The sequence below is a fragment of the Charadrius vociferus genome, unplaced genomic scaffold (assembly GCF_000708025.1).
Source record: "Charadrius vociferus isolate BGI_N301 unplaced genomic scaffold, ASM70802v2 scaffold16, whole genome shotgun sequence".
In the NCBI taxonomy this organism is placed as follows: domain Eukaryota; kingdom Metazoa; phylum Chordata; class Aves; order Charadriiformes; family Charadriidae; genus Charadrius; species Charadrius vociferus.
The window spans coordinates 148,613-172,237 of NW_009649167.1; the positions used below are offsets into that span (position 1 = coordinate 148,613).

Genomic DNA, 23,625 nt, shown 5'->3' on the forward strand with positions numbered 1-23,625 from the left:
TATGTGAAGTAAAATGAAAAATGTAGTCTTTTACTTAATACAGTTTTTAAATTGCCATGGATCTGAGACCTTGCATGCCAAGGTTTAGTCCAGACTGACTTACTACTGTTTTAAATAAATATATACTTTAACCAAATTCAAACCTGGTGTAAGAGGCTACTTCTCTAATGTCTGAGTTGAAACTGTATACTTTACATCAGATCTGAATTTGATATATTCATAAACATGAATAAAAGAGAGTTAGAAAACTTAAGCTAGCAAGAATACAAACAGTCTTTCAAAAAAAACCTTATGATTTAAACAGGCCAGTGATGCTTGTATCATCCCCAGACCACAAGATGTACTTATTTGAAATTTCATAAAGACGTGAAAGCAAGTAATGGTTATTTTCAAACTTGAAAGATAGGCTGAAGAGTTGAAGTTACTGTGATAATATTAGTTACAACTGTAGGCAAATGTTTGTCTATGATGTCTTTAATACAGTAATTTTACATAGATTCTTTCTATTTGTTTTTCTATCTGTTATATCTGCTACCCAGGAACTTCAGGTAAGAATACTACTTGAACTCAGATGTGCCAGCATATGTTATGCCTTCTTGCAAATTTGTATTATAGAATAACATCATAGTTTTGTTGTTGCCCTCCCCCTCTTCAGTGTGTGCGTAGGTGGGTGGATGTGCGTGTGCTTGCACTCCTGGCAGGTGCTTCATTTTCTGACTTGTGTTAGAAATACTTTTGAGGTCTTTTTCGAAAATTCTGCTTCATTTCACTTTTTTTTTTTTGACGCGTTCCACAGTCTTCACAAATTTTAAAATATCTTAATTCTAGTATCAACGTTTTTCAAATTGAACCATTTCTCCTTTTAGTATCTTTGTGCATGAATAATATGTAGAAACAAAAGAAGAACTTCATTATTTAAAATATAAAAATGTTTGGGCCATTTGTTTCCATGGACAAATTATATATCATTTCCAGCTTTTCATTTGTGGTATATTGTCTCCTGTTACCATCTTGCTAAAGCTGATACCTGAGACCTCTTCAGAAAGTTTACATCATTGCCTACCAGCCTGAATTTAATTGGATAAATTAATTAATTCATACAGCTTTATTTAATTCAGCTGTACATTCCTACCAACTTTTCTGAACTCATTTACCCTGTGAAGAAAACTGAAAAGGCACATCAGTGGCAAGCTTGTTTGGGACCTAAACTTTCAGTTTATCAATGTATAGAGAGAACTGAAATTATTGAAAATTTTAATGAGTTGTACAAATGATACAAAATTCAGCAACAGTATTTTGCATATTTGTTTCTGATAGTTTGTACATCAGTTATTATGCAAACACAACCCCCAGAAATTCTTTGTCTCCAAATGCCTGTACTCTAAAAGGTACAAATGTATGGAAATGGTACCTTACTACGTAGTGCCACAATACTTTTGCCTATACCCTACAATATTTGTACCACTCCATTAACTTTGCATACTTTGTCAATACAATAGGGATAAAAACTTGTGTGAAAGAAGTTTTGCATTATTCTTACCAGCTTTATGGAGGAGCTACGCTACTTTACCCCACATAGGGTTGCTTCCCTTTGTACTGCCTTTTCTGTGTCTCTCCTTTCCCCTGGGTTGTCATAATGCTTAATGTGGCTGCAAGGGCGCGTCCGCTCCTTTTCCAGTGGCTGGTGATTGAGGGGAGTCCTGTGCGGTACCTGCTCACTGCTGGCCGGACACATTTATAAAATGTGACTGTTTTTCTTTTGAATTGATGTTACTGGTGGCTTTTCAGATAGAAGATAGCTTTGCTCCCACTGTAGATAAAAATGACCAGCCTCTCAAATACATCTTACCTCTTTCTTGTTAACTGTGAAAGAAAGATTGCTTAACAGGCTATAAAAACAACAACTCCATCTTTGTAGACATGTATTGACCTCTCCTTTAAATTCAGTATGATTCTGGGTGCCCCTGTAGCAAGCTTACACTAACCCAAATACTATGGGTGATTTGGGTTATACTGTGTTTCATCTCTCTTACCCTTTTCCCTCACTTTTAATTCACTTCCCCTCCTAACTGCATGCCCTGGAAGTGTTCCTTTTCATTTTTCTTCTTTTTGCTGGCTTCTTTCTTTCAGAAATTGCAGAATAAAACTGCAGCAAGGAATATTCCCATAGACATGGGCTGCAAAGTTTACTGATAGCTCTACTAGGCATCATGAGGATCAGGGTGTGATGACAGTTATCTTTGCTTGCTTGCTTATTTATGCCATTTGGTCATTTGTTAGTTCAGTAACTGATATGTTTGTGAAGGATGTCTCATTGCTGCATGTGTCCTCCAGCCATTGTGGCGGAGGATGGACAACCAAAGAATTTGTTAAAATAAATATCTGGGAATTGAACAGTCATTTTTATGATTTAGAGAGACCTAATTTGTTAAATCTTAGATGCGTTCTGTTCTCTTCCCACGCAAAACTACCATATGAACCCAGTTCCAGGATGAAAACACAGGGTTCTTGCAATAGTGTGTTGGGCTTCATAACAATTCCATGTTCATTTGCTTTTGAATATAGTGCATTCCTTAATTCTGAATGCTCTTGTGGATTACAGTTCTTGCATTTCTGGATTATCTTTTTCCTAAAAAATATTTTTTTCTTTTTTCCTCATACTTGTTCATGAACAGTGAGCTTACTGTCTTACTGTCATGAAACTGAACTTTCCCTCTTTCTAATCATGTTCCACAGTCCATTGCATTAAAGGGCAATGATGCAAAATAAGATCTCTTTGTGCAAGTTTGTTGATTGTTAAGGAGGTAAGACTGCAGCTGAATCAATTGTACTTTATGCAGTTTAGTCCCCGTTCAGTAAATGTCTGAGTAGTCCTGAATGGGGATTACTCAAGTGTTTAAAATTACAAATCTGTTTAAGGGACCTTCTGAGCTGAGATCTCATTCTGTATGATTGCGCATAATTTTAATCTGCATAAGTCCAGGAGATACTCATAGTCAGTGATTTGATAATAATATTTGTTATTTTGAGGGCAGAACTATATTTTTGTCAAATTCATATTTAAAAGATCACTGTCAACTTGAGTTTTCAGCAGTTGGTTTGCTTGTTTAAGAGTGTTGCATCTTACAGAGTCTTGTTTTAAAGAGTCAGCCCTGAATCTTAAAAAGAAATATTTTTCTCTATAAATTTCTTTCCCATGTTGATGTAAGGTTGAGGGCTTTCACCTAGGTGAAGTACCCAAAACTGCAACAGGATACTTCTGTGTAGACCCTGCATGCTGTGTAAGGCCCCTTTGGGCTCTGTGGGTCCGGGACAGGACCAGTTGTGGAGAAGCTTCTGCATTTGCCAGAGGGGAACCTGGATAGACTTGAAGAAGGAAGCAAGAGAATTAGCACTATTAGGGAAAAGGTATACAGCCCACTGGAAAATACATAAAGTAAACAAATGGAAAAATGGTGCAAAATTAACGGCCATTTTTATACATGAAAGAAATTAAGTGATCTTTGTGTCAGTTCACCAGTCTAACAAATAGTTATGCCATTTGCTTAATGCACTCAGCTTTACGTAAGTCTGTGTGGGATCAGAACTGAAAGTCAATATAAAATGTTTGGTCCATTTGACTGTGTCCTGTTTAAAAAGTGACATTTCAGTCGGTACTAATCAGGTTCTCCTCAGAGTATAGTTTCAAATAAATCAAATAAATTCAAGTTACAAAAATAAGCTGTATGGGCGTAGAATAGAAGTTTTAAAAAGTATGCTGCTTTAGCTATTACATTTTGTGTGCTAAATGAAGGGTTCATTCAAATCTACCTTAACTCGTCATTATGGTTATGTATATAATGAAACGAATCTAAAATCTTTAACGTGTTTCACAACTGAACCATTGCTATGAACTGTGCTCCTAATATTTTTAAACATCATGGGAAAATCCTTCAAAATTGCTTCCAAACTTTTCTTTTGCCTGTCATTGCTCTACTGGTATTGAGCTGTGTGTATATGTGGACTTACAAAAAATGAATTCTTAAATCAGCAAATGCATGAAAAACATCTAATACTGAAAAGAATGAATCTTCATTTAACTGTCATTTCCCTGCTTCTGCTCTTATCTCCAGGTGAACAATCAAAGTAATGTTTGTATTATATTTTTACATAAAAATATTTCTTGAGCTAACTTTGATCTAATGATTAGTGGTTTGTACATGATGAGTTTCAAATCAAGGAAGCTGACCCAATATCTGATTTCAGGGTGAGAGCATGGACAACTTCAACTGGGGAGTACGCAGACGGTCCCTGGATAGCCTGGACAAGTGTGACATGCAGCTGCTGGAAGAGAGCCAGCTCTCCGGGAGCACGCCCAGCCTGAACAAAATGAACCATGAGGACTCCGATGAGTCATCGGAGGAGGAGGACCTGACCACCAGCCAAATCTTGGAGAACTCAGACCTAGTAAGTTGCAAACTTGCAATTTAAGAAAAGATAGGGTTGTGTTTTTAAATAAGCTGGGCTTTTAGTTTCCTCTCACCCAGGTGCAATCTAATCAGCTGAAACTGGGGGGCGGCACTCAATGCAGTGTTTTGTCGCTGCTTGATTTTCCCTTATTTGCAAATGTAAACAGGAATTTTAATGCCCTTTTTTCCACAAATTACTGTGTGACGATTTTGCACAATTGGCAAATAGTAAATCTTTCTGATATATCTACTGTTTAAAGAAATAGGACAAGACTCCAGTTTGGTAAATTGTGCCAAGTTTTCATTGTTCTTTTCTAGGATGTTTGCATACAATTTCTATGATAGAAGCATTGAAAGGGGTATATGTCTGCATGTACAAATGAAGAGATCATCGGTGCCCTTTAAGACAATGTCTGCTTTGCATATTCATAAAAGCAGTGTGTCGTAGGGTAGCTGGATACTCAGTTCTTCTGTGCTTTTATTGTCTTTTAAACAGATTATATCTCTTTCCACTCACTTTCTACGTCATGTGAGACAACATCAGCAGACCCTCATCATTTTAATATAAGAACATCCAGCTTTGATGTGTCTTTGCCTGATATGAATAATCTCCAAGTGTCTGAAGGAAGCAAGGTGAATACATTTTTACTTTCTTTTCCAACTGGACTGTATTTTACATAACACTTTTACAAGTTTCTTTTACTTACACTTTCATGAAGAGTTTGATCTGTGAGAGCAAGTACATTCCACCTTCCTGTATGTCACGGCATAGTACAATACAATCATATGCTCCTGCGCATTCAGAGCTTTTCCTTTCTACTTACACTTTCTTCATTAAAAGACTTTATTTATTGTTTCTTAATTATATTACACTACATATGCACCAAGATACTACAAGCTCATTGGAGGACAAATTCATGAACTGGCTACAAGTTACAACCATGAGGGAATATTCTTTTGTTCTTCATGCTGATTTAAAAAAACGATATGCCAACTCATGTGGTGGGTGTATGCCTGTATTCTCTGAGATTTTTTTGTATGTGGGAACCTATTGTACAGTTGTGTGCTCTGGATTCAGTTCTTGCCTTTTGGCAGACACTCAGAAATTTAAAATTCATGAGCGCAATATTAAGCTGTCTTGGGGAGAGGGGCAGGATTTGCAAGGATACAACAGTTCAGCACAGCTTTTTTCAGACAATTGTATGAGAAGATGAACATACAGTAAGGTTGGTAAATGATTATCAATGTGGGGATGGTTTCTTTAATTTTTGTTTGATAATACTTGTTTGTGGGAGATCAGGTGAACCTACTCCTCTCAATGTCTCTCCAGAATGATAAACTGGGGCGGGGTATGTGCTGGGGTTAGTGGATTTATGACACTGTTGCCTTACCAGTAAAGCTTTCTCTGTCATGTCTAAATTGGGTGACTTCTGCAGGAAAAGCAGTGTAAGAGAATAGGGCAGGGGAAGAATATGTATTTGTGTAATAATCAGCTTTCATTCCAGTTCTTGCCCTTGGTCCCCTCCAAATGCAAACAGATAAAAATTTGATGCAGTACTGCTAGCACTGCATATAACAGAAGTAATGGAAACTTCTCATGAAGAAGTCATAGAAATGGAGGTTGGAATTGTGCTGAATATTGAACAAATTGTTTGTGTCAGAAACATCCCCAGGAGGAAGAAAGGACAGGAGGAGGGAAATGTTGGTAAGGATAGGAAAGGAGGGGAACCTCTCAAAATAATGGTTGTGGAAAAGGTAAACTCATTATCATTTGTCAAAACAACGGTTCATAGACAAGTTGCCACGTAACAACCGTAAGCAGCAGAAGTTGGCAGAATTTCAGTTCAGGAAGCTGCAGTCAGAACAGATATGTTTGCAGGTGGTGACTGTGGCTAATCTCATGCATCCAGCTGCAGTAGCTGTCGGTATGTACATTAAGAATTGCAAATCACAGTTCATTAATTTCTTATATGCCTGGAGTTTTAGAATCTTTACTGTGAAAATTTCTTTAATGTCACCATGCGCCAGTAAATTTCTTTAATGTCACCATGCGCCAGTAAATAAGTGAAGAATGCAAAATCACAGCAGTTTCTTGTGGGATTGACAGGGAAATTCAACTAGTCCTGAGACAGTTTTGATATTGGCAAAATACATAACCCAAGTTGACAGGGATTTGCCAGTAGATGTTTGAATTGATAGGGTTTACAAAGAATGACGCCTTAGTGGGTTTTGCCTCAAAGATATTTTCTTCTAGTATGCATACTTCTCTATTTTCACTCAAAACAAATTGGAGTCGGTATAAACAAAGTAAAGGAAGAGGCCATCCAATTTTTAGTCAGTAAACTTGAAACTTGCTCCTAAATAATTTTTGCTTAATTTGATAACACAAAATCCATCTCTTTCCTGTTTCTCTTTTCCTCTGAGTTCTTATTTTCAGAGAACTGATGGTATGTCAGCAATGCAGAGGAAAATTTTTGTTACTTCTTTAGTGCTGAACAAAAATGTCTAGTTGTTGCATCATAAGCAAAACCAAAAATACCACTTCCACATTTAAATAGATGCAGTGAATGAGATCAACAGACTGATTAAGTAGGCCTCTTCTCAAATGTTTCAGTGTCAAAAAACAGGTATTATTGTTAACAGCATGAAATTAATTAAACTTATTATCTATTAAAGATAGTGATCACAATAATTAAGATAATATTTATAAGGGATTAGAAGGCAGCGATGGATAATGCTATAAGGGATACAAAGATTCAGATTATGCTGTTTTATATATTTTTCAAATTATTTAAACTCACTGATTTCTGGAAGTGTACTCCAATCCTGCGTGAATATTTGGAGTCACTTTTTTAGTTTGCTTTTTGGACATCGTATTGGACTGCAGTTGATGGGGGGTGTTTGTTTGCTCTTTCTTCCTCCCTTACCCGCTCCCATGAAAATGTGTTTTCCTCATACAAACGCTGTCATTGTAGTGAACAAACCAATGGTTCTTTCAAGCTAATATTTCGCATTTGAAAGTGGTTAATACTAACTGCTTCTTGAAGAAGCATGAAACGTTTACACTTCTTGCCAACTGCTCATGTACCTATTGTGGTAATTCAGGCATATAGCTTTCATTTCTCTTTTCAAGATGGTTTGTGCTCTGATTCATTTCATCCACCCTGGACTCAGGAATATTCCTATCCCTTTTGCTTAGAAAACAAAACAAACCAAAACCCCTTTCTCCTACTTAATTTCTCATCCTGTCTTTTCTGATACAAGTCTTGTTTAATTTTAAGAAATGCAAATCCCTGGAATTTATCTGTAGGATCTAAGCAAGCCTGGTAACCTGAAGAGTGCCACTTTTCCCTTTTAATTCCACTTGCCACAGATTTCCCTCCCTGTCAGCTCCCAACACACGTAGGTACATGTACCGATGCGTATGTGCACAAACACACACCTTACAAGATATACCCCAAACAGAAAAGATAAAGAGTTTGAGCTACCCACTGCAGTTATCCCTGCAGGAACTGTTTTGCATGATGCTGTGGATGATGCAGACTAAAGCCAAAAGATTAAAACTGAAACAAAATTTGTTCAGACTAAAAATGCAAGAGAAATTGGAAAGTTTCAAGGAGAAATCAAGAGCTTTAGGTGCTAGTGGATGAAAAAGGAAGGAAATGATAGAGGCATAATCCTTTTAATGGCCTGTAGATTGCTTTGGATTCCTTGTGAATGGAAGTTATTATGTAAATGACATGCTAAAAATAATTCTCAATTCTAAACATGCGTGTCGTCTTCCAGACAGTGATTTTTTTCAGTATATTTTGAGAGGCTTTAATACACTCTTGGACACTATAAAGTGGTAAGTGACAAGGACAGTCTGACAGTAACAAAAACCGTATTGTTTTTCCTGAAAAAAATACTTCCCTACTATGATGCCAAATGCATTAAAATTAAAAGTTCTTTGCCAGACAAATTAAGTTGAAGAAACGCCTTAAAATGCCTTAAAAATAATATTGATCCAAGACAGCAAGTTAAGCAAATACAGTATTTTTTGAAGAAGTGTAGCTTGAGTTATGTAATTTATAATCTCTGGCTTTATATCTGTGCAGTTTAACATGTTATCAGGTGGGGTTTTTTCATTAAATAGTTTCTGTTTATTAGCAGAATGAACTTACTAATTTGCTGATCTCTAAGACATCATCATTCACTCCCCTAGGCTGAAGCTGTACATGAAGAACAGGATACAGCAGTCCATGAGGATGACCTTTCGGGGTCTACAAATGAACTCCCTGGAGCATTTGAATGCAGCGATAGCCTTAGCCTGGATATGACAGAGACTGAAGAGAAAGTTGACAGGCTGGAACAATTTGCTCTTGCTAGGTACTTGGATATACTATTATTCATAAAAGTTCTTTTACACTATACAACAAAGTGGTAACAAGGTGTTAGTTAATGGAATGGCTGGTTTTGCCACAGGACTTATAAAATTCTCAGGAGTTCAGAGCAGTGAGAAGACAGTGCCCTAAATGCCTGCATAATTATCACATAACAAAAAAAAACCCAAGATTTTCCTTCTGGGAAAAACAAGACATGGTTTTTACATACATCTATGCAGGTAGTAACTATATATGTAATACACTTAATCAAAAGAAGAAAAAAAAAAAGGATTTTTAAAGATTTTCCCAGTAATGGTAGTGCTGCTTAGTTAGCTGTTCAGCAGATCAGCCATGTATTCATCCTTCTGATTTCTTATGGGTTATAAGGAAGTCACAATATTGTCAAAAATCCCCTCTGATACTCTTGAGGCTGCTGGCGAGTGTGGCTGGACCCCAGTATATGTTGCAACAAGATTTTTCCATGCCTTATAGAGCTGACTGCAATTAGCCCATATTTAAGGAAGGGAAAGGAATGAGCATATATAGAGAAGCTCACTCTCTGTCTGTGTGCCACATGCTTCAGAATTACAGTTCCTGTTCTTGGGAGCCATAGGAAGTATTTCTCCATCCCAAAGGATAATACACAAGACCAGGTAGCTTAGTACCCTTCAAAAATGGTAGGCAGTTTGTTTCACTGGCCATGGAGTGCCAAAATAGCGCTCTGTCCTAAGAACAGTATGGAGAAGGGATGGATCTTCTCCAATCCATTACACAGGGCGGGGATCAAACAGGTCAGTATGTATAACGTTTGTACACGCTGAGGAGTTTTTCTTCATGGGCTTTATCCTCCTGTGAATTTTCAGCCTTCTTCCTCCAAATGCTGGTACAATAAAACAATTCAAGTATTCTGGGATGGAGGAAGATAGATGATAATGGCCTGAAGTCAGGGATTCTGATTTGGAGGTTTTTCTCACTGTAGCCAACATCTGGCCAACCTTCAAAAGTAATTTGAAAGTTCATGAATATTTTTAGAAAGGTACTGTAATTGGTCCTGTGATTATATCTCTCTCTTACAGCATATTTTATCTGCCACCTTCTTGGTATTCTCCTTTCATCACAGTTTGGTTTTTTTTCTCCTTCAGTTTTGGAGATGTTGATCGAAATGCCTCCCCTCCTCCCTCGCCATTTTTTTCTGCCATCCTTGCTGCATTTCAGCCAGCAGCATGTGATGATGCAGAAGAAGCCTGGCGTAGTCATATCAACCAGCTCATGTGCGACTCCGATGGTTCCTGTGCGGTTTATACATTTCATGTGTTCTCTTCCCTGTTTAAGGTGAGAAAATAAGTTTAAGATACAAAACCAAAATGTTTAGATTGTGTGTGGCTATTAGGATGGTTCTTGATAGTAGTACCAGTAATGAACTACTAGATATATAACCATTGTAATTTTGCATACTGCAGAATTGCCATACTAGATCTTCATGCCGAACTGTCTTCTGGGACCGGTTTTGTCATAAAAATAGTGTGTATCTCATACTTACAGGTTTGGCGATAACATTATAAAATATGGATCCACTTTAAAAAGTATTTTCTTCAGTACTTTACAAACAGCCTGAAACAATAACTGCAAAGGACAGGAAATAGTCTTTTCATCTCTAACTATTGTTAATCTGTTCTTTCATCTCAAACTGTTGATATCCGGCCATGCCCATGTAAATGTCAACGTTATTAAATACTGTATACCTAATCATCTGAATAGAAATATCCAGCTGCCATCATGTAACATAAATTCCAGAGCTTAAGTCTGAAGACTAGAAATACATTTCTCCTTTCTAAAACTGTATGCTCGCAAAGATAAGAATCTTGCAAAAAGATAAGAAAAAAAAGGATTCAAATGTACAAGCTGTGCTAAGGACTGACTGACTGGTTTTCACAGAATCATAGAACAGTTTAGGCTGGAAAGGACCTTGAAGATCATCGAGTTCCAACCTCCCTGCCATGGGCAGGGACACTCCTGAAAAATTTCTTCCTAATGTTTAATCTAAACATGCCCTCTTCCAGTTTATAGCCATTCCCCCTCGTCCTCTCACTACATGCCCTAGTAAAAAATCCTTACCCAGCTCTCCTGTAGGCCCCCTTTAGGTGCTGGAAGGCCACAATAAGATCTCCCCGGAGCCTTCTCTTCTCCAGGCTCAACAGCCCCAACTCTCTCAGGCTCTCCTCATAGGAGAGGTGCTCCAGCCCTCAGATCATCCTCGTGGCTCTCCTCTGGACATGCTCCAGCAGGTCTATGTCCTTCTTATGTTGAGGACTCCAGAGCTGGATGCCGTACCCCAGGTCGGGGTCTCACGAGAGTGGAGTAGAGGGGCAGAATCACCTCCCTTGACCTCCTGGCCACACTTCGTCTCATGCAGCCCAGGATACGGTTGGCCTTCTGGGCTGCGATTGCACATTGCTGGCTCATGCTGAGCTTCTCATCAATCAGCACACCCAGGTCCTTCCCCCAGGGCTGCTCTCCAGCCATTCCCCACTGAGCCTGTCTTTGTGCTTGGGATTGCCCCGACCCAGATGTAGGACCTTGCACTTGGACTTGCTGAACTGCACGAGGTTGGCTTGGGCCCACCTCTCCAGCCTGTCCAGGTCCCTCTGGATGGCTTCCCTCCCCTCCAGTGTGTCTGCCTCGCCAAACAGCTTGGTATCATCAGCAAACTTGCTGAGGTTTTACCTGTAATTAGTTTTAAAGCCTCTTTTAATCGTTTCTTCTGCTTTATATGAGGCAACTGCAGAATATTTAGCATGGTGCAGCAGTGTACACAGTAGCCAGGTAACTGCATGCAAAGTACCCATGATCTCAGAATACACGATTTTTTAGTAGCAATGGGTACCCCGCTAATAAATATACACTCTCAAGGTCTTTTCATATCTTTAAGACCATCCTTATAAGAAAGAAGCATCATACAGTAACAATCTCCTCTCCATCTTGTTTCCTCTGTGCTCCACTGGAGTTAATCGTGTGTCCTCTCTAGCTGCACAGTGTGACCTCTTTTAAACATCACACCACTGTAAATATGGGTGCCTTACAGGCATTCTTCTAAACACTGATGAATAACTATTTGGAAGGAAAAAACCTGCTGACTTAAGTGCAGGACAGTTCAATTCTGAAAATTAGTCCTGTGTTTCTTCATGATGTGTATTTCAGCTTTTCTGCCCTTATGTCAGTCCTAGAGGTTAACAGCCCTGTTCAAGCGTTCTGAGAGTTATTTGTCCTTTTTGTTCTGTTTGAAGAGTTGAAAAGGAACTGCTGTCACACTTCTGAAAATGAACTAAATAAATAATACTGTGTAATGCATGACCTAAACATTACCTGTAAAGTACCTGTTTAACTCCAAATCCTGGCATGCACGCACTGCATTTGTTGTGCTTGTCCTATATTCAGAAGACAGCCTACTCATTTTCTTCAGTTGATACCAGAGGAGAAAGATACACTACTGCTCTCAAAAAAAATTTTCAATAACAGCAAAACCTGAATATCAGTAACAAAATAAAGGAATAAAAGGTGTTAATGCTATCAGCAAGCCAGGATTTTATAGCTGGAGTCACAGCCATATTTTTAGTTTATAAAAATAGCTTTGTTCTCTTCAGTGTTAAAACATAGAAGTATTATTTTCCCAGATTTTTTTCATAAGATCCCAACTTCACTGGAATTGTATTGTGTTTGCAGCATCAAACTTTGCTATCATCTGCTAACTTAAAAGACTTTTGACCCTCACCAACAAGAAGTTTCAGAAACAAGCCAACTACATGCTAGGCTTGCAATGCAAAGTACTGCCAAAATATTTAACTGTGAAAATCCTTGTTTGGAGGAGCTTGTCAACTAAATACTTGGTGAAGTAAAAGAAGTGCATTTTCCAGGGCACCTACATTTCAGTCTGCATCAAGTTAATGGTGTCTTGGATGTTTGCCCACAACACGCTAAACTTGTTTAAAATTCCTGAAATTATTGAAGTACTTTTCCTGTAAACAAGTCATAGCTCAGAGATCTCTGGATTACCTTTATGGCTGCCTCTTTGTATTCCATTGAATCAAATGTCTTCCAGGAAACCAGCTAGTTCCAAGAGAAGTAGATTTGAGAGCTAGCAAGTAGTTTCGACAATCAAGCCCTTTTGTTACGAAAAGTCCTCTTCCAAGAAGAGGAAACCTGAGGTTAAGAAGAAAACATTTTGAGAGTGTTTTGTTGTTATTTACATTGACAAAATGCACAGCGACTATATGCAGGCATATACTTATTCATAATACGCTGGCAGTTGGCATTATTATTCACAGTAGTCCCATTTCATAAAATATATACTGCATTCAAACCTTGCTTGAAAGATTTCAGCCACTGTAATCTGCACCCAGAAGGACGTAGCTGAGATGATAACTTATTGTAAAACTGCTAGTCCATGTAATTGCAAAATAAAGATATTTAGTGAAATACTATACATAGATACCAAAGTACAGTCTCTTGCTGTTCCACATTTTACTACTTTAAAACACTGTTCAAGACTGTTATCATCTTAGCTGTAGATTGATTGTTGAATATCTGAGAAGGAAAGTGGTAAAGGAAGAATATGTTTTCTTGAATCTAAACAGTAGACTGGTCAGCTTTTGATGAAGCCACGACTTAAATGCTTTGAGGAAATTTTTTTCATAAAATAAACTAGAACTGTTAAAATGCGTAAGTAGATGTGTGCTGGAAGTCAAATGTTTTTTAACTTTTTTCTCTAGGCTGTTCTTAATCTTTAGGCTAAGGTGGAACTTCACAGCATTCCTAGGCAATGTAGTCCTATGCTTAACTCTCCCTATTGCTTTAAAACTTCACTTTCTGTGGTTTATGCCCATGCCTTCTTGCTTTATACACAGCGGTACTTATCTTCTTTGCAGTTGCTGCTTATATTTGAAAGCCATTACCATGACTTCACCTACCCCAAACTTCTCTTTTTTAACCTCAGTTCTTTCAACCTTCTCCAAAAGTCATATTTTCAAAACTTCTCACTGTTGCTATTGGCTCTCTTCAGTTAGTCTGTGTATTACTTGAAAAGCAAGAGCAGGTTCTGTATTTCAGCCTAAGTTCTTACCAGCACTGACTAGAAGAGGATTACCTGTCTTATAGAAGGTATTCCTGTGTAAAAACTTCTCTCTGCTAACTGCTGTACAATAGAATACAGTTAATTATTTTCCCCTTGTAACCCAATCTAGTACGCAGATGTTGTTCTGCAAAATTTTGCCTTCCTGGTTATTCTTCGTCCTGAATGTGCTCTGTGGACTGTTTCATCCTAGGTGTGCAACCTTGTCCTTTCTTTTCTCTGCACCACTTCTCTGTTTTATGAAGATCAGTCTGAATTCTAGTCCTGGCTTCCAAGGAGTTTGCAGCATCTGCAGCTCAATCATCCATGCATTTAATAAGCAAGTTGCATATTCCATTATTCAGTATTTTCATTAATGACTTGGTTAGTGCCTGAGACAGTCCCCCGTGGAATCCTACTCAATTTATCTTTCCAATTGGACAATGAGCGGCTGATAATTAACTTCTGAATATGGTTTTGCGCACCTAGTCACCTCTAGACCTGGTTTCTCTGCCTTACTTCTAAGACACTAAATGAATTAATATATGACTTATCAATTTCATCTCTTCCTAATAGAATATTTTAGCCTTTCATGAAAATTAGAGTTTGATATGATTGTTCTGAGCAAATCTATACTGCCTATTACTCATCTCTTTTAAGTTTCCCCATTTCCTGAACTTTGTGTTTAATTCTTTTGCTCTTGTTCTTTTTGAGATAACCACTTTCCTCAAGTTTTTTACAACACCCTGTGTTCTGTGAGTTTTCAAAGATATTTTTTATGGCTCCTAGACCTCTTTAGCCAGTATTATAACTATCATCGCATGAATTTCCCTAATCTGCAAAGACGTAAAAACATCCAAGATCTGCAAGATCTGTTCTCACCTGAGTTTTTTCATAGATGTCTCCTTGTTACCTGTACACAGATGCCCTTTCTGGGAGAAATAAGACAAAGAAAGGCATTAAGCACATCAGTCTTTTTAGTGGCACCTGTTAGTAGCTATTTCTCTCCATTGTGATTCCTTGGCCTTCCTCTTATTTTTTTCTAGTTTACCCATAGAATCATAGAATCATGGAATGGTTAGAGTAGGAAGGACGACCTGTTCCAGTGCCTCGCCACCCTCAGAGTAAAGAATTTCTTCCTAATATCTAATCTAAATCTACCCTCTTTCAGTTTAAAACCATTACCCCCTGTCCTATCACTACACTCCCTGATAAAGAGCCCCTCCCTATCTTTCCTGTAGGCCCCCTTTAGGTACTGGAAGGCTGCCATAAGGTCTCCCCAGAGCCTTTTCTCCAGGCTAAACAACCCCAACTCTCTCAGCCTGTCCTCATAGGAGAGATGCTCCAGCCCTCGGATCATCTTTGTGGCCCTCCTCTGGACTCACTCCAACAGGTCCATGTCCTTCTTATGGTGGGGGCTCCAGAGCTGGATGCAGTACTCCAGGTGGGGTCTCACCAAGGCAGAGCAGAGGGGCAGAATCACCTTCCTTCAACTGCTGGACATGCTTCTTTTGATGCAGCCCAGGATGTGGATGGCTTTCTGGACTTACAGTTGGCTTTCTAGGCTGAAAGACTTATTCTTGACATTCTCTCTTTCTTTTACTAGTTTATCTTGCTGCTCCTTCCCTGATTATTGTGCCTACAACTGTCATGCTATTTTTGGTATCCAAGCTAGTAATTTAACACAGTTTCACTTTCTGTTCTTTTTTGCATGAGTATTTGCCTGAGTGAAATATTTGTGATTTAGCCAGATGTATGTCTTAATATATTTTCTATCTTTCAGTGGTATACAATATGCTTCTGCCCTTTTTAGGAAAAAAAAGGACTAAATACCTCTCATTATCTCCTTTCCCCATGAAGTTATTTCTAATAGCCTTCTTCCTGCAAATTCTGAATGTATTGAAGTCAGTTGTATTATTTCTGTAAGCTGTTTCTTTCACAGCCTCAGTTCATAAACTCAATTACTCTTCCCCTTCTTTAGATGCATTGCAGCATCTGAACAGGTTAACCAGAGAGCCTGAGGAAGCTCTGACCTTGGAGCTTCCAAGACTCAGCGAGACAAAACCATGGCTGACTTGATCTAGTGTTGGCAATAGTCCCACTTCAAGTTGAAGGTTGGATCAAATGTTCTCCAGAGGTCCCTTTCAACCAACATCTCTTGGATTCTGTTCCATAATCATAGAATCATAGAATAGTTTGGGTTGGAAGGGACTTTTAAAGCTCCTCTAGTCCAACCTCCCCTGCAATAGACAGGGACATCTTCAACTACATCAGCTTGCTCAGAGCCCTGTCCAACCTGACCTTGAACACTTCCAGGGATGGGGCACCTACCACTTCTGTGAGCAACCTGTGCCAGTGTTTCACTACTCTCATTGTAAATAATTTCTTCCTTCTATCTAGTCTGAAGCTACCCTCTTTTAGTTTAAAACCATTACCCCCTGTCCTGTTGCAACAAGCCCTGCTAAAAAGTTTGTCCCCATCTTTCCTATAAGCCCCCTTTAAGTACTGAACGACCACAATAAGGTCTCCCCAGAGACCTCCAGGCTGAACAACCCCAACTCTCCGAGCCTTTCCTCATAGGAGAGGTGCTCCAGCCTTCTGACCATTTTTGTGGCCCTCCTCTGGACCCGCTCCAACAGGTCCATGCCTTCCCTGTGCTGAGGGCTTCAGACCTGGATGCAGTACTCCAGGTGGGGTCTCACGAGAGCAGAGTAGAGGGGCAGAATCACCTCCCTTGACCTGCTGGCCACACTTCTTCTGATGCAGCCCAGGATACGGTTGGCCTTCTGGGCTGCTAGCGCACATTGTAGGCTCAGGTTCAGCTTTTCAACCACCAGTACCCCCAAGTCCTTCTCAGCAAGGCTGCTGTCAATCCCCTCATCCTCCAGTCTGTATTGATACCAGGGGTTCCCCTGACCCATGTGCAGGACCCTGCACTTGGCCTTATTGAATCTTGTGAGGTTCACTTGGGCCCACTTCTCAAGCTTGTCCAGGCCCCTTTGGATGGCATCCTGTCCCTCAGGCATGTCAGCTGCACCACTCAGCTTGGTATCACCCACAGACTTGCTGAGGGTGCAATCTCACTGCCTGCGCCATTGATGAAGATATTGAACAGTACTGGTCCCAGTACAGACCTCTGAGGGGTTCCACTTGTCACCAATCTCCATCTGAACATTGAGCCATTGACCACAACCCTCTGGATGTGACCATCCAACCAATTCCTCATCCTCCAAACATTCCACCCATCAAATCCATGTCTTTCCAATTTAGAGAGAAGAATGTTGTGGGGGACCATGTCAAAGGCCTTACAGAAGTCCGTATAGATGACATCTGTAGCTCTTCCCTTGTCCACTGATGTAGTCACTCCATCATAGAAGGCCACTAGGTTGGTCAGGCAGAATTTGCCCTTGGGGCCATGCTGGCTGTCTTGAATCACCTCCCTGTCCTCCATGTGCCTTAGCATAGCTTCCCAGGCACAGAGGTGAGGCTGATAGGTCGGTAGTTCCCAGGGTCCTCCTTTCTACCCTATTTAAAAATGCGCGCAATGTTTCCCTTTTTCCAGTCACCAGGAACTTCACCTGACTGCCATGACTTTTCAAATATCATGGAGAGCAGCTTGGGAAATACATCAGCCAATTCCCTCAGGACTTGTCAGGTCCCGTAGGCTTCTGTGTGTTCAGGTTCCTCAGGTGGTCACAAACCTGATCTTCTCTTACAGTGGGAGGGACTTTGCTCCCCCAGTCCCTGTCTTGCAGTCCATCCACTCAAGAGGTGTGGGGCGAGCTGTTGCCAGTGAAGACTGAGGCAAAAAAGTTGTAGAGTACCTCAGCTTTCTCCTTGTCTGTTGTTACCAGTTTGCCAGTACTGCTCATCAGGGGGGTTATGCTTTCTTTGACCTTCCTTTTCTGGCTGACATACCTATAGAAGTCCTTATTATTATTCTTTGCATCCCTTGCCAAGTTCAGCTCCAGCTGCGCCTTGGCCTTCCTGACCCCATCCTTACACAACCGGGCAGTGTTCCTATACAATTTCCGGGATAACTGTCCCTGCTTCCACTGCCTGTGCATCTCTTTCTTGCCCAGCAGGTCTTGACTCAGTCATGCTGATCTCTTGCCTTCCTTTCCTGATTTCTTACACCTGGGGATCAAAAGCTCTTGCACTCTAAGGAAAAGAGTCCTTAAAGATTTGCCAGCTCTGTTCTGCTCCCTTGTCCCTGAGGGCAGCTTCCCAGGGGGTCCAATTGAATAACTCCTTGAAGAGCTGGAAGTTTGCTTTCCTAAAATCCAAGGTCCTGACTTTACTCTTCACCTGAGCTATATCCCTCAGGACTGCAAACCATCTAAATTTCCTTCCACTTCTGCATTCTCGGCTAGCTCTTTTCTGTTGGTTAGGATCAAATCTAGATCTCTTTCTTTTGCCAGGAGAGTTGTCAGCAACAGTTTCACTAAGACTTGGACTGAATCTTTCTTTTCAGAAGGCATCATAGTAGTAAATTTCCAGCTGTCACCAAGCCCCATGATTCAGATGATTCTGTTAGTTCCTCATAAAAATAGTAACTTACCTGGTTTGTTGGTAATTAGTAAGAACCCCTTGCCTCTACTACAGACTCAGTGCAGGAGAGAATCTGAACCATGTGTCGCATGACGTGTACAGCGCTTTGTTTCTGTGTTGAAGTAAGATAGTAGAAACATATAGTAAGACAAGTATCAGTCTATCCAATCTTAACTGTGTTTAGATGGCCAGTTCAGTTGCTTTAGAGAGAGATTCACAAATAAGCGGTTATGAGATTGGTCTGTAGAGGAAGTTTCTCTTTAACCATTTTATAAATTATTGGTAATGAATACTTTACCTACAATGTGGGGGGCTTATGTAGCTTTTTAAAAAAGTCATTCAATCCAACAGCTTTCATTGTTAATAAAGTCTGAATTCAGCTCATGTGGTTTTATGTACTTAACTTCAGTGCTCCAGTGTAGGTGCAGTAACAGGCTATTTATATGTCTGTCATCCAGATTGGTACTTGGGCATGCTTACAGTAATACAGGTCCTAACCGACATTCCTCAGAGAAATGCCTACGGTAACATGGAATGAATCATATAAAAATGTTGCATACTTTAATCTTTAAAAATATTTTTATGCTACTCCCACCTGCTGAGCAGTTGACCTCAGTGAGATGTATTTTGGCAGTGAAACCTGCTGTGTATTTACCAATATCATTATTTCCGTTCCTGCAAGACTAAAATATTACTTTTATTCATTCTTCACTTTATATATTAGTCACTGAAAAGAAAGTATCAGCACTAGAATGTTTCTGGAAGTCTAGACTGGTTTAGGACTCAAAACACTAAAAAAAAATTCTGAGAAGAATAATTCCCGGATGCAGTGCAGTATTTCTGGAGTCCTCCCAAGCAGCAGAAAAGTTTTAGTAAGAAGGTTTTTCCCACAGGAGAAAACAAAAGTTTTTTTTCTGATTTTCCACGCTGCTGTTTGGCATTAGGATGTCCATTATATTATGAGATTAACCACTTGACATAGAATACTAACAAAACAATGCCCGGAATGGGCAGAAAAGTAATGCTCTGATCAACTCTGTTAACTCTGTACAGCCAAGAAAAAAAAACGCTACCTGTGGGTAAAAGGCTTTATAAAGATTCAGTCATCTTTACAAGAAATAATGTATTTCAGTAGTAGATTATTACGGATTCTGTAATTAGTTTCACAGCTGCCCAGCTGTACACTGTCTCCAGCATAACTATTATTCAGTATCCTTGAGCAGATGTTCAGTTCTCCACAGGGAGATGGTCTCTTTTGCACATTATTGTGCAAAGAAAAAAAAGCATGCCATTTGTTTACAAAGGAAAGAAGCTTGTGCTTGAGTAAAGAATGTAATAGATTGTATTTTGTTTTCCAGAATATTCAGAAAAGATTCTGCTTCCTAACCTGCGATGCAGCTAGTTATTTGGGAGACAACCTGCGAGGAATAGGCTCCAAGTTTGTGAGGTCTTCTCAGATGTTAACATCATGTTCAGAATGTCCCACCCTTTTTGTAGATGCAGAAACAGTGAGTATATTCCTTTCAAAAGGCATGTGCTGCATTGCAGCGTGTTATTTTACCGCCTGTTTCACTTTTGAGCAACTCCTGAACAGATATGTCAAAAAGGTACTCACCTCCTATCTCTAATTTTTATCTCTTGTTCTATCTTTATTTCCATTAATTTTCCATATTATTTTATTAGGTAAGTACTCGCAGATGAGCAATACAGAATCATGGAATCATAGAATAGTTATGGTGTGTTGAGTCTGTATGCCAAAAACCAATATAAAACAGGTGCCTACCGGATGCAGTTAGCTCCACAAATGGAAAAGGAGAAACTATTTTTTACATAGTTCAGCATGAAAGATCATAATATGTTTATTGGTTTCATTTGAATCAACTATGATGTGAGCTGGATGATAAAAATATATATTAGGGAATGAATGAGATGGCCCTTCCCATTGTTTTCATTTTGGCCCACCTTTATCCAACAACATCAGGACAGTGTGGCCTCACACAGAAGTAGAGAGGTAAGAACTTGCAAAGTGTAATCTTGGGCCCACTGCTGTGACTGTGGAAGAGCTGTGGAGATTAACTAGTTAAACTTTGTGCAGTATTTTATTTTAGGGAAGTCCTCTGCAACGCTGTTATACACAGAACACAGTTTCAATTACACATTATCATAGGTGCAAATTTTGCTGTTGAGTTTTCAGTATAGTATTCTAGTTATGTATATTTTTGCATAAATACAAAAAATTTTCAGTACTAGTGCCTGTAAATCTAAGTATTCTTTTTCAAGTTCTTTACTATACTTTCTACTCTGCTAATATTTTTATTCTTTTATCGTGACATTTACTAGCCCTTTGATTTCATTTCTCCAGCTGCTCTCTTGTGGCCTTCTTGAAAAGCTGAAGTTCAGTGTTTTAGAACTGCAGGAGTATCTGGACACATACAACAACAGGAAAGAAGCAACGCTCTCGGTATGATGGATTATGTTATGTTCTTGGTTTTGTATGTGTGTATACTTATGCTATGTCAGGAGACTGCAGGTACACTCAGATCTGTTTGAACTAACATTCAGTAGAAAAACATGTATCCAGATCCTGGATACATTAAACGTTTCTTCCTGAACATATGAACCAGAACTAAAAAAATAGCTATTGTATCCCTTAATTTTAGAAACTTTGGCATCTTTAATATTCCTGCTCTCTCCTTTCTCCTCTTCAGGGATTAATTCATTTTCTTGGTTTATGCAATTCAAAAACTAATAGAAATCAAGACTACACCTTTTAAATTAGTCAAAGCAAATTGTCACAGTTTGTGTGAATAAAAAGTGCAATTGCAAATTTTTATTTCTTAACATGCTGTGCTGTGAAACTAAAATACTGGTTACCTTTCTTCAAATCAAACTATAGGCCTTATTCATATCTTATTTTAATTTCTCTCTGAAAACAGTGGCTTGCAAACTGCAAAGCAACGTTTGCAGGGGGCTCACGAGATGGAGTTATTACCTGCCAGCCAGGGGACTCGGAAGAGAAGGTAATGAATGAGCAGTATTATTTCTGTCCTGTAGAGTGACATGTGTGATACATCTTGTTCTTGGACCCACAAGAGCCTGCTGTACTTCCTCCTTGTCTTTCTGCTGGGCTTGGGCATAATCCAGTTTTCACACTTTAAGGCTCAAAGGTATTGTTGCTTCAGTCCTGGCCATAGGAAATGGGAAGTATCCAGAGGCAGTACTTCTGCCTTCCTTGTCTAGACGAGGAAGCAGAGCCAACCCTGCCTGAGTTGCGTGTACTCTCCCTTTTATAAAGGTGTTGCAGCAGTAGTTTCCCACAGTGCAGTGTCTCTGAAAATCACTGCTGGTGTACTGTGCTTCCACATTACACCCATTTTATCTACGGCTGTTACAGACTCAGTCTGCCCAAGAGCAAGACTTGCCTGGTTGAAATACACTTAGTTTAGTAGTTATGAAAAAATGACTGTAAAATGGCCAGTGAAACAATCTATGCTCTAGATAAGAATTTATAACAAGGCAAAATATCTCTTTTGAACAAAAGTTTTACATGCACATGTGCAGCTAAACAGATAGATGGATGGATAGATAGATATTTAGTGTGTCGATTCCAGTTAAGAAATCAATCTTTTCAGAAATCGGCACCATCAGCAGACAAGCCGGCATTCCTGTTATTTGATATACTAAATATAAGAAACAGCTGGTATCTCAGTGGTGTAGAATGAGTTGAGAAATGTTATTTTGTGGGGTTTTTTTTTCCTTTTGGAGGAAAAAGGAAGGGAGGGATGGGAAAAAGAAGGGGCTGGAGAGAATGCGCCAAAATCAGGAAGCAGCAACAGCATGTAGAAAAAAGTGACATCTTCTTTCCATGTATTACAACTTACGAAAGATAATGATGATGTTTTCAGAACACACAGTTACCTGTTGTAACCTTTTTTTCAAATACCTTGTTTTATTCTTATGTTGGTTTCAGTTCGTCTGTCTTCTCTCCCAATTCACTTTATTTCCTTTTGGTTTTACCTTAACCTCTCTTTCCCACCTCTATGTATTTGTCTTCCTGTCTTTGAACTCCCTTGATTATTTTTTTTTATGCCATTTCCCAAAAATCCCAAGCCCTTGCCACCCCTGCATTTTGGCTTCCTTTGACCTTATTAGCAAATCTATTTTGCTAATAAATCCTCTGGCTGTGATCTCTGGCAGTGGGAAAACTGTTCAATCTTCCCCCACCCGGCATTGGCACCAGCAAAAGTTACAGACACCTCCCAATACATCTGAGTAAGATGCTTTCTCTTCTGTAATTGTTATGGTATACAGCGGAGTTATAAGTAAGCTATTCTCAAATCTAAAAAAAGAAAGACCTGGATACATGCTGCTACCTCTCCTGCAAGCACATCAGGAGAGGGAGACAAAGTATACGTAGGGAGGTGTAACTACCGGAACGTGCATGGGCTTTCTTTTCCCACTGACGCACAACAGCCTGAACAGTGACTTCAGACTGTAGTGTTACATATCTTGCTGTATGCAGCTTAACTTATCCTCTTCATCCCTCTTTTGGAAACCCATAGAATGGGATGGAGGATCACACGTCTTGCTGATGTTTCCACATTGTTTCTTTTTTGAAATAATAGAGAAAGAATGCTGAGGAGAAGCAATAAATGGTGAACTGAGCTCATATAGCTGGCCTACATGCATCTAGAAGTTAATAAATGTCATGTTCCACTTGCGTGGGTTTTTTTAACCAGGAGTTCTCTGTTTCAGAGTTAAATGTGTGTTTTATGAAGTCAGGGTTAGTATTTTTACTGCTTATTGAACAGACTGAAAAGAAAGGTTTCTTAGTCCTTCAGGAATCCCTGGTTTCCCCAAAGCGTTGTTCCTTCAGCCCAAAATGCATTATTTCTTGGAAGCTGACAGGATGGTAGGTCTTTGATCAACAGGCATATTTCTGTTCTCCTCCTTCTCATTCACCTGCCAATTGAAGCAGCTCTTCCCAAAGGAATAATCTGTTTATTCAACAAAAGTGTAATGGTAGGAAGAGTCCAGGGAAACTGAGGAAATATGATTAGGAAGGGACAAGGAAAAATTACTCCTAGAATAGCAAGTATTTGTTTTCTTACTTTTCCTCTCCTCTACTCCTTCAAACTGAAAGGCTAATTAATTTAAT

General features: G+C 39.3%; 1 protein-coding gene across 1 annotated transcript in view; it reads left to right on the plus strand.

Annotated features, from left to right (window-relative positions):
* Nucleotides 1-23,625, plus strand: part of FRY (furry homolog (Drosophila)) — a 180,333-nt gene that overhangs the window by 145,968 nt on the left and 10,740 nt on the right. The window contains exons 52-58 of the mRNA XM_009888386.1: nucleotides 4,246-4,450; nucleotides 4,945-5,081; nucleotides 8,653-8,816; nucleotides 9,955-10,144; nucleotides 19,826-19,975; nucleotides 20,830-20,928; nucleotides 21,404-21,487. Of these exons, the coding sequence (XP_009886688.1) occupies nucleotides 4,246-4,450; nucleotides 4,945-5,081; nucleotides 8,653-8,816; nucleotides 9,955-10,144; nucleotides 19,826-19,975; nucleotides 20,830-20,928; nucleotides 21,404-21,487 (1,029 nt within the window). The remainder of the gene's footprint in view (nucleotides 1-4,245; nucleotides 4,451-4,944; nucleotides 5,082-8,652; nucleotides 8,817-9,954; nucleotides 10,145-19,825; nucleotides 19,976-20,829; nucleotides 20,929-21,403; nucleotides 21,488-23,625) is intronic.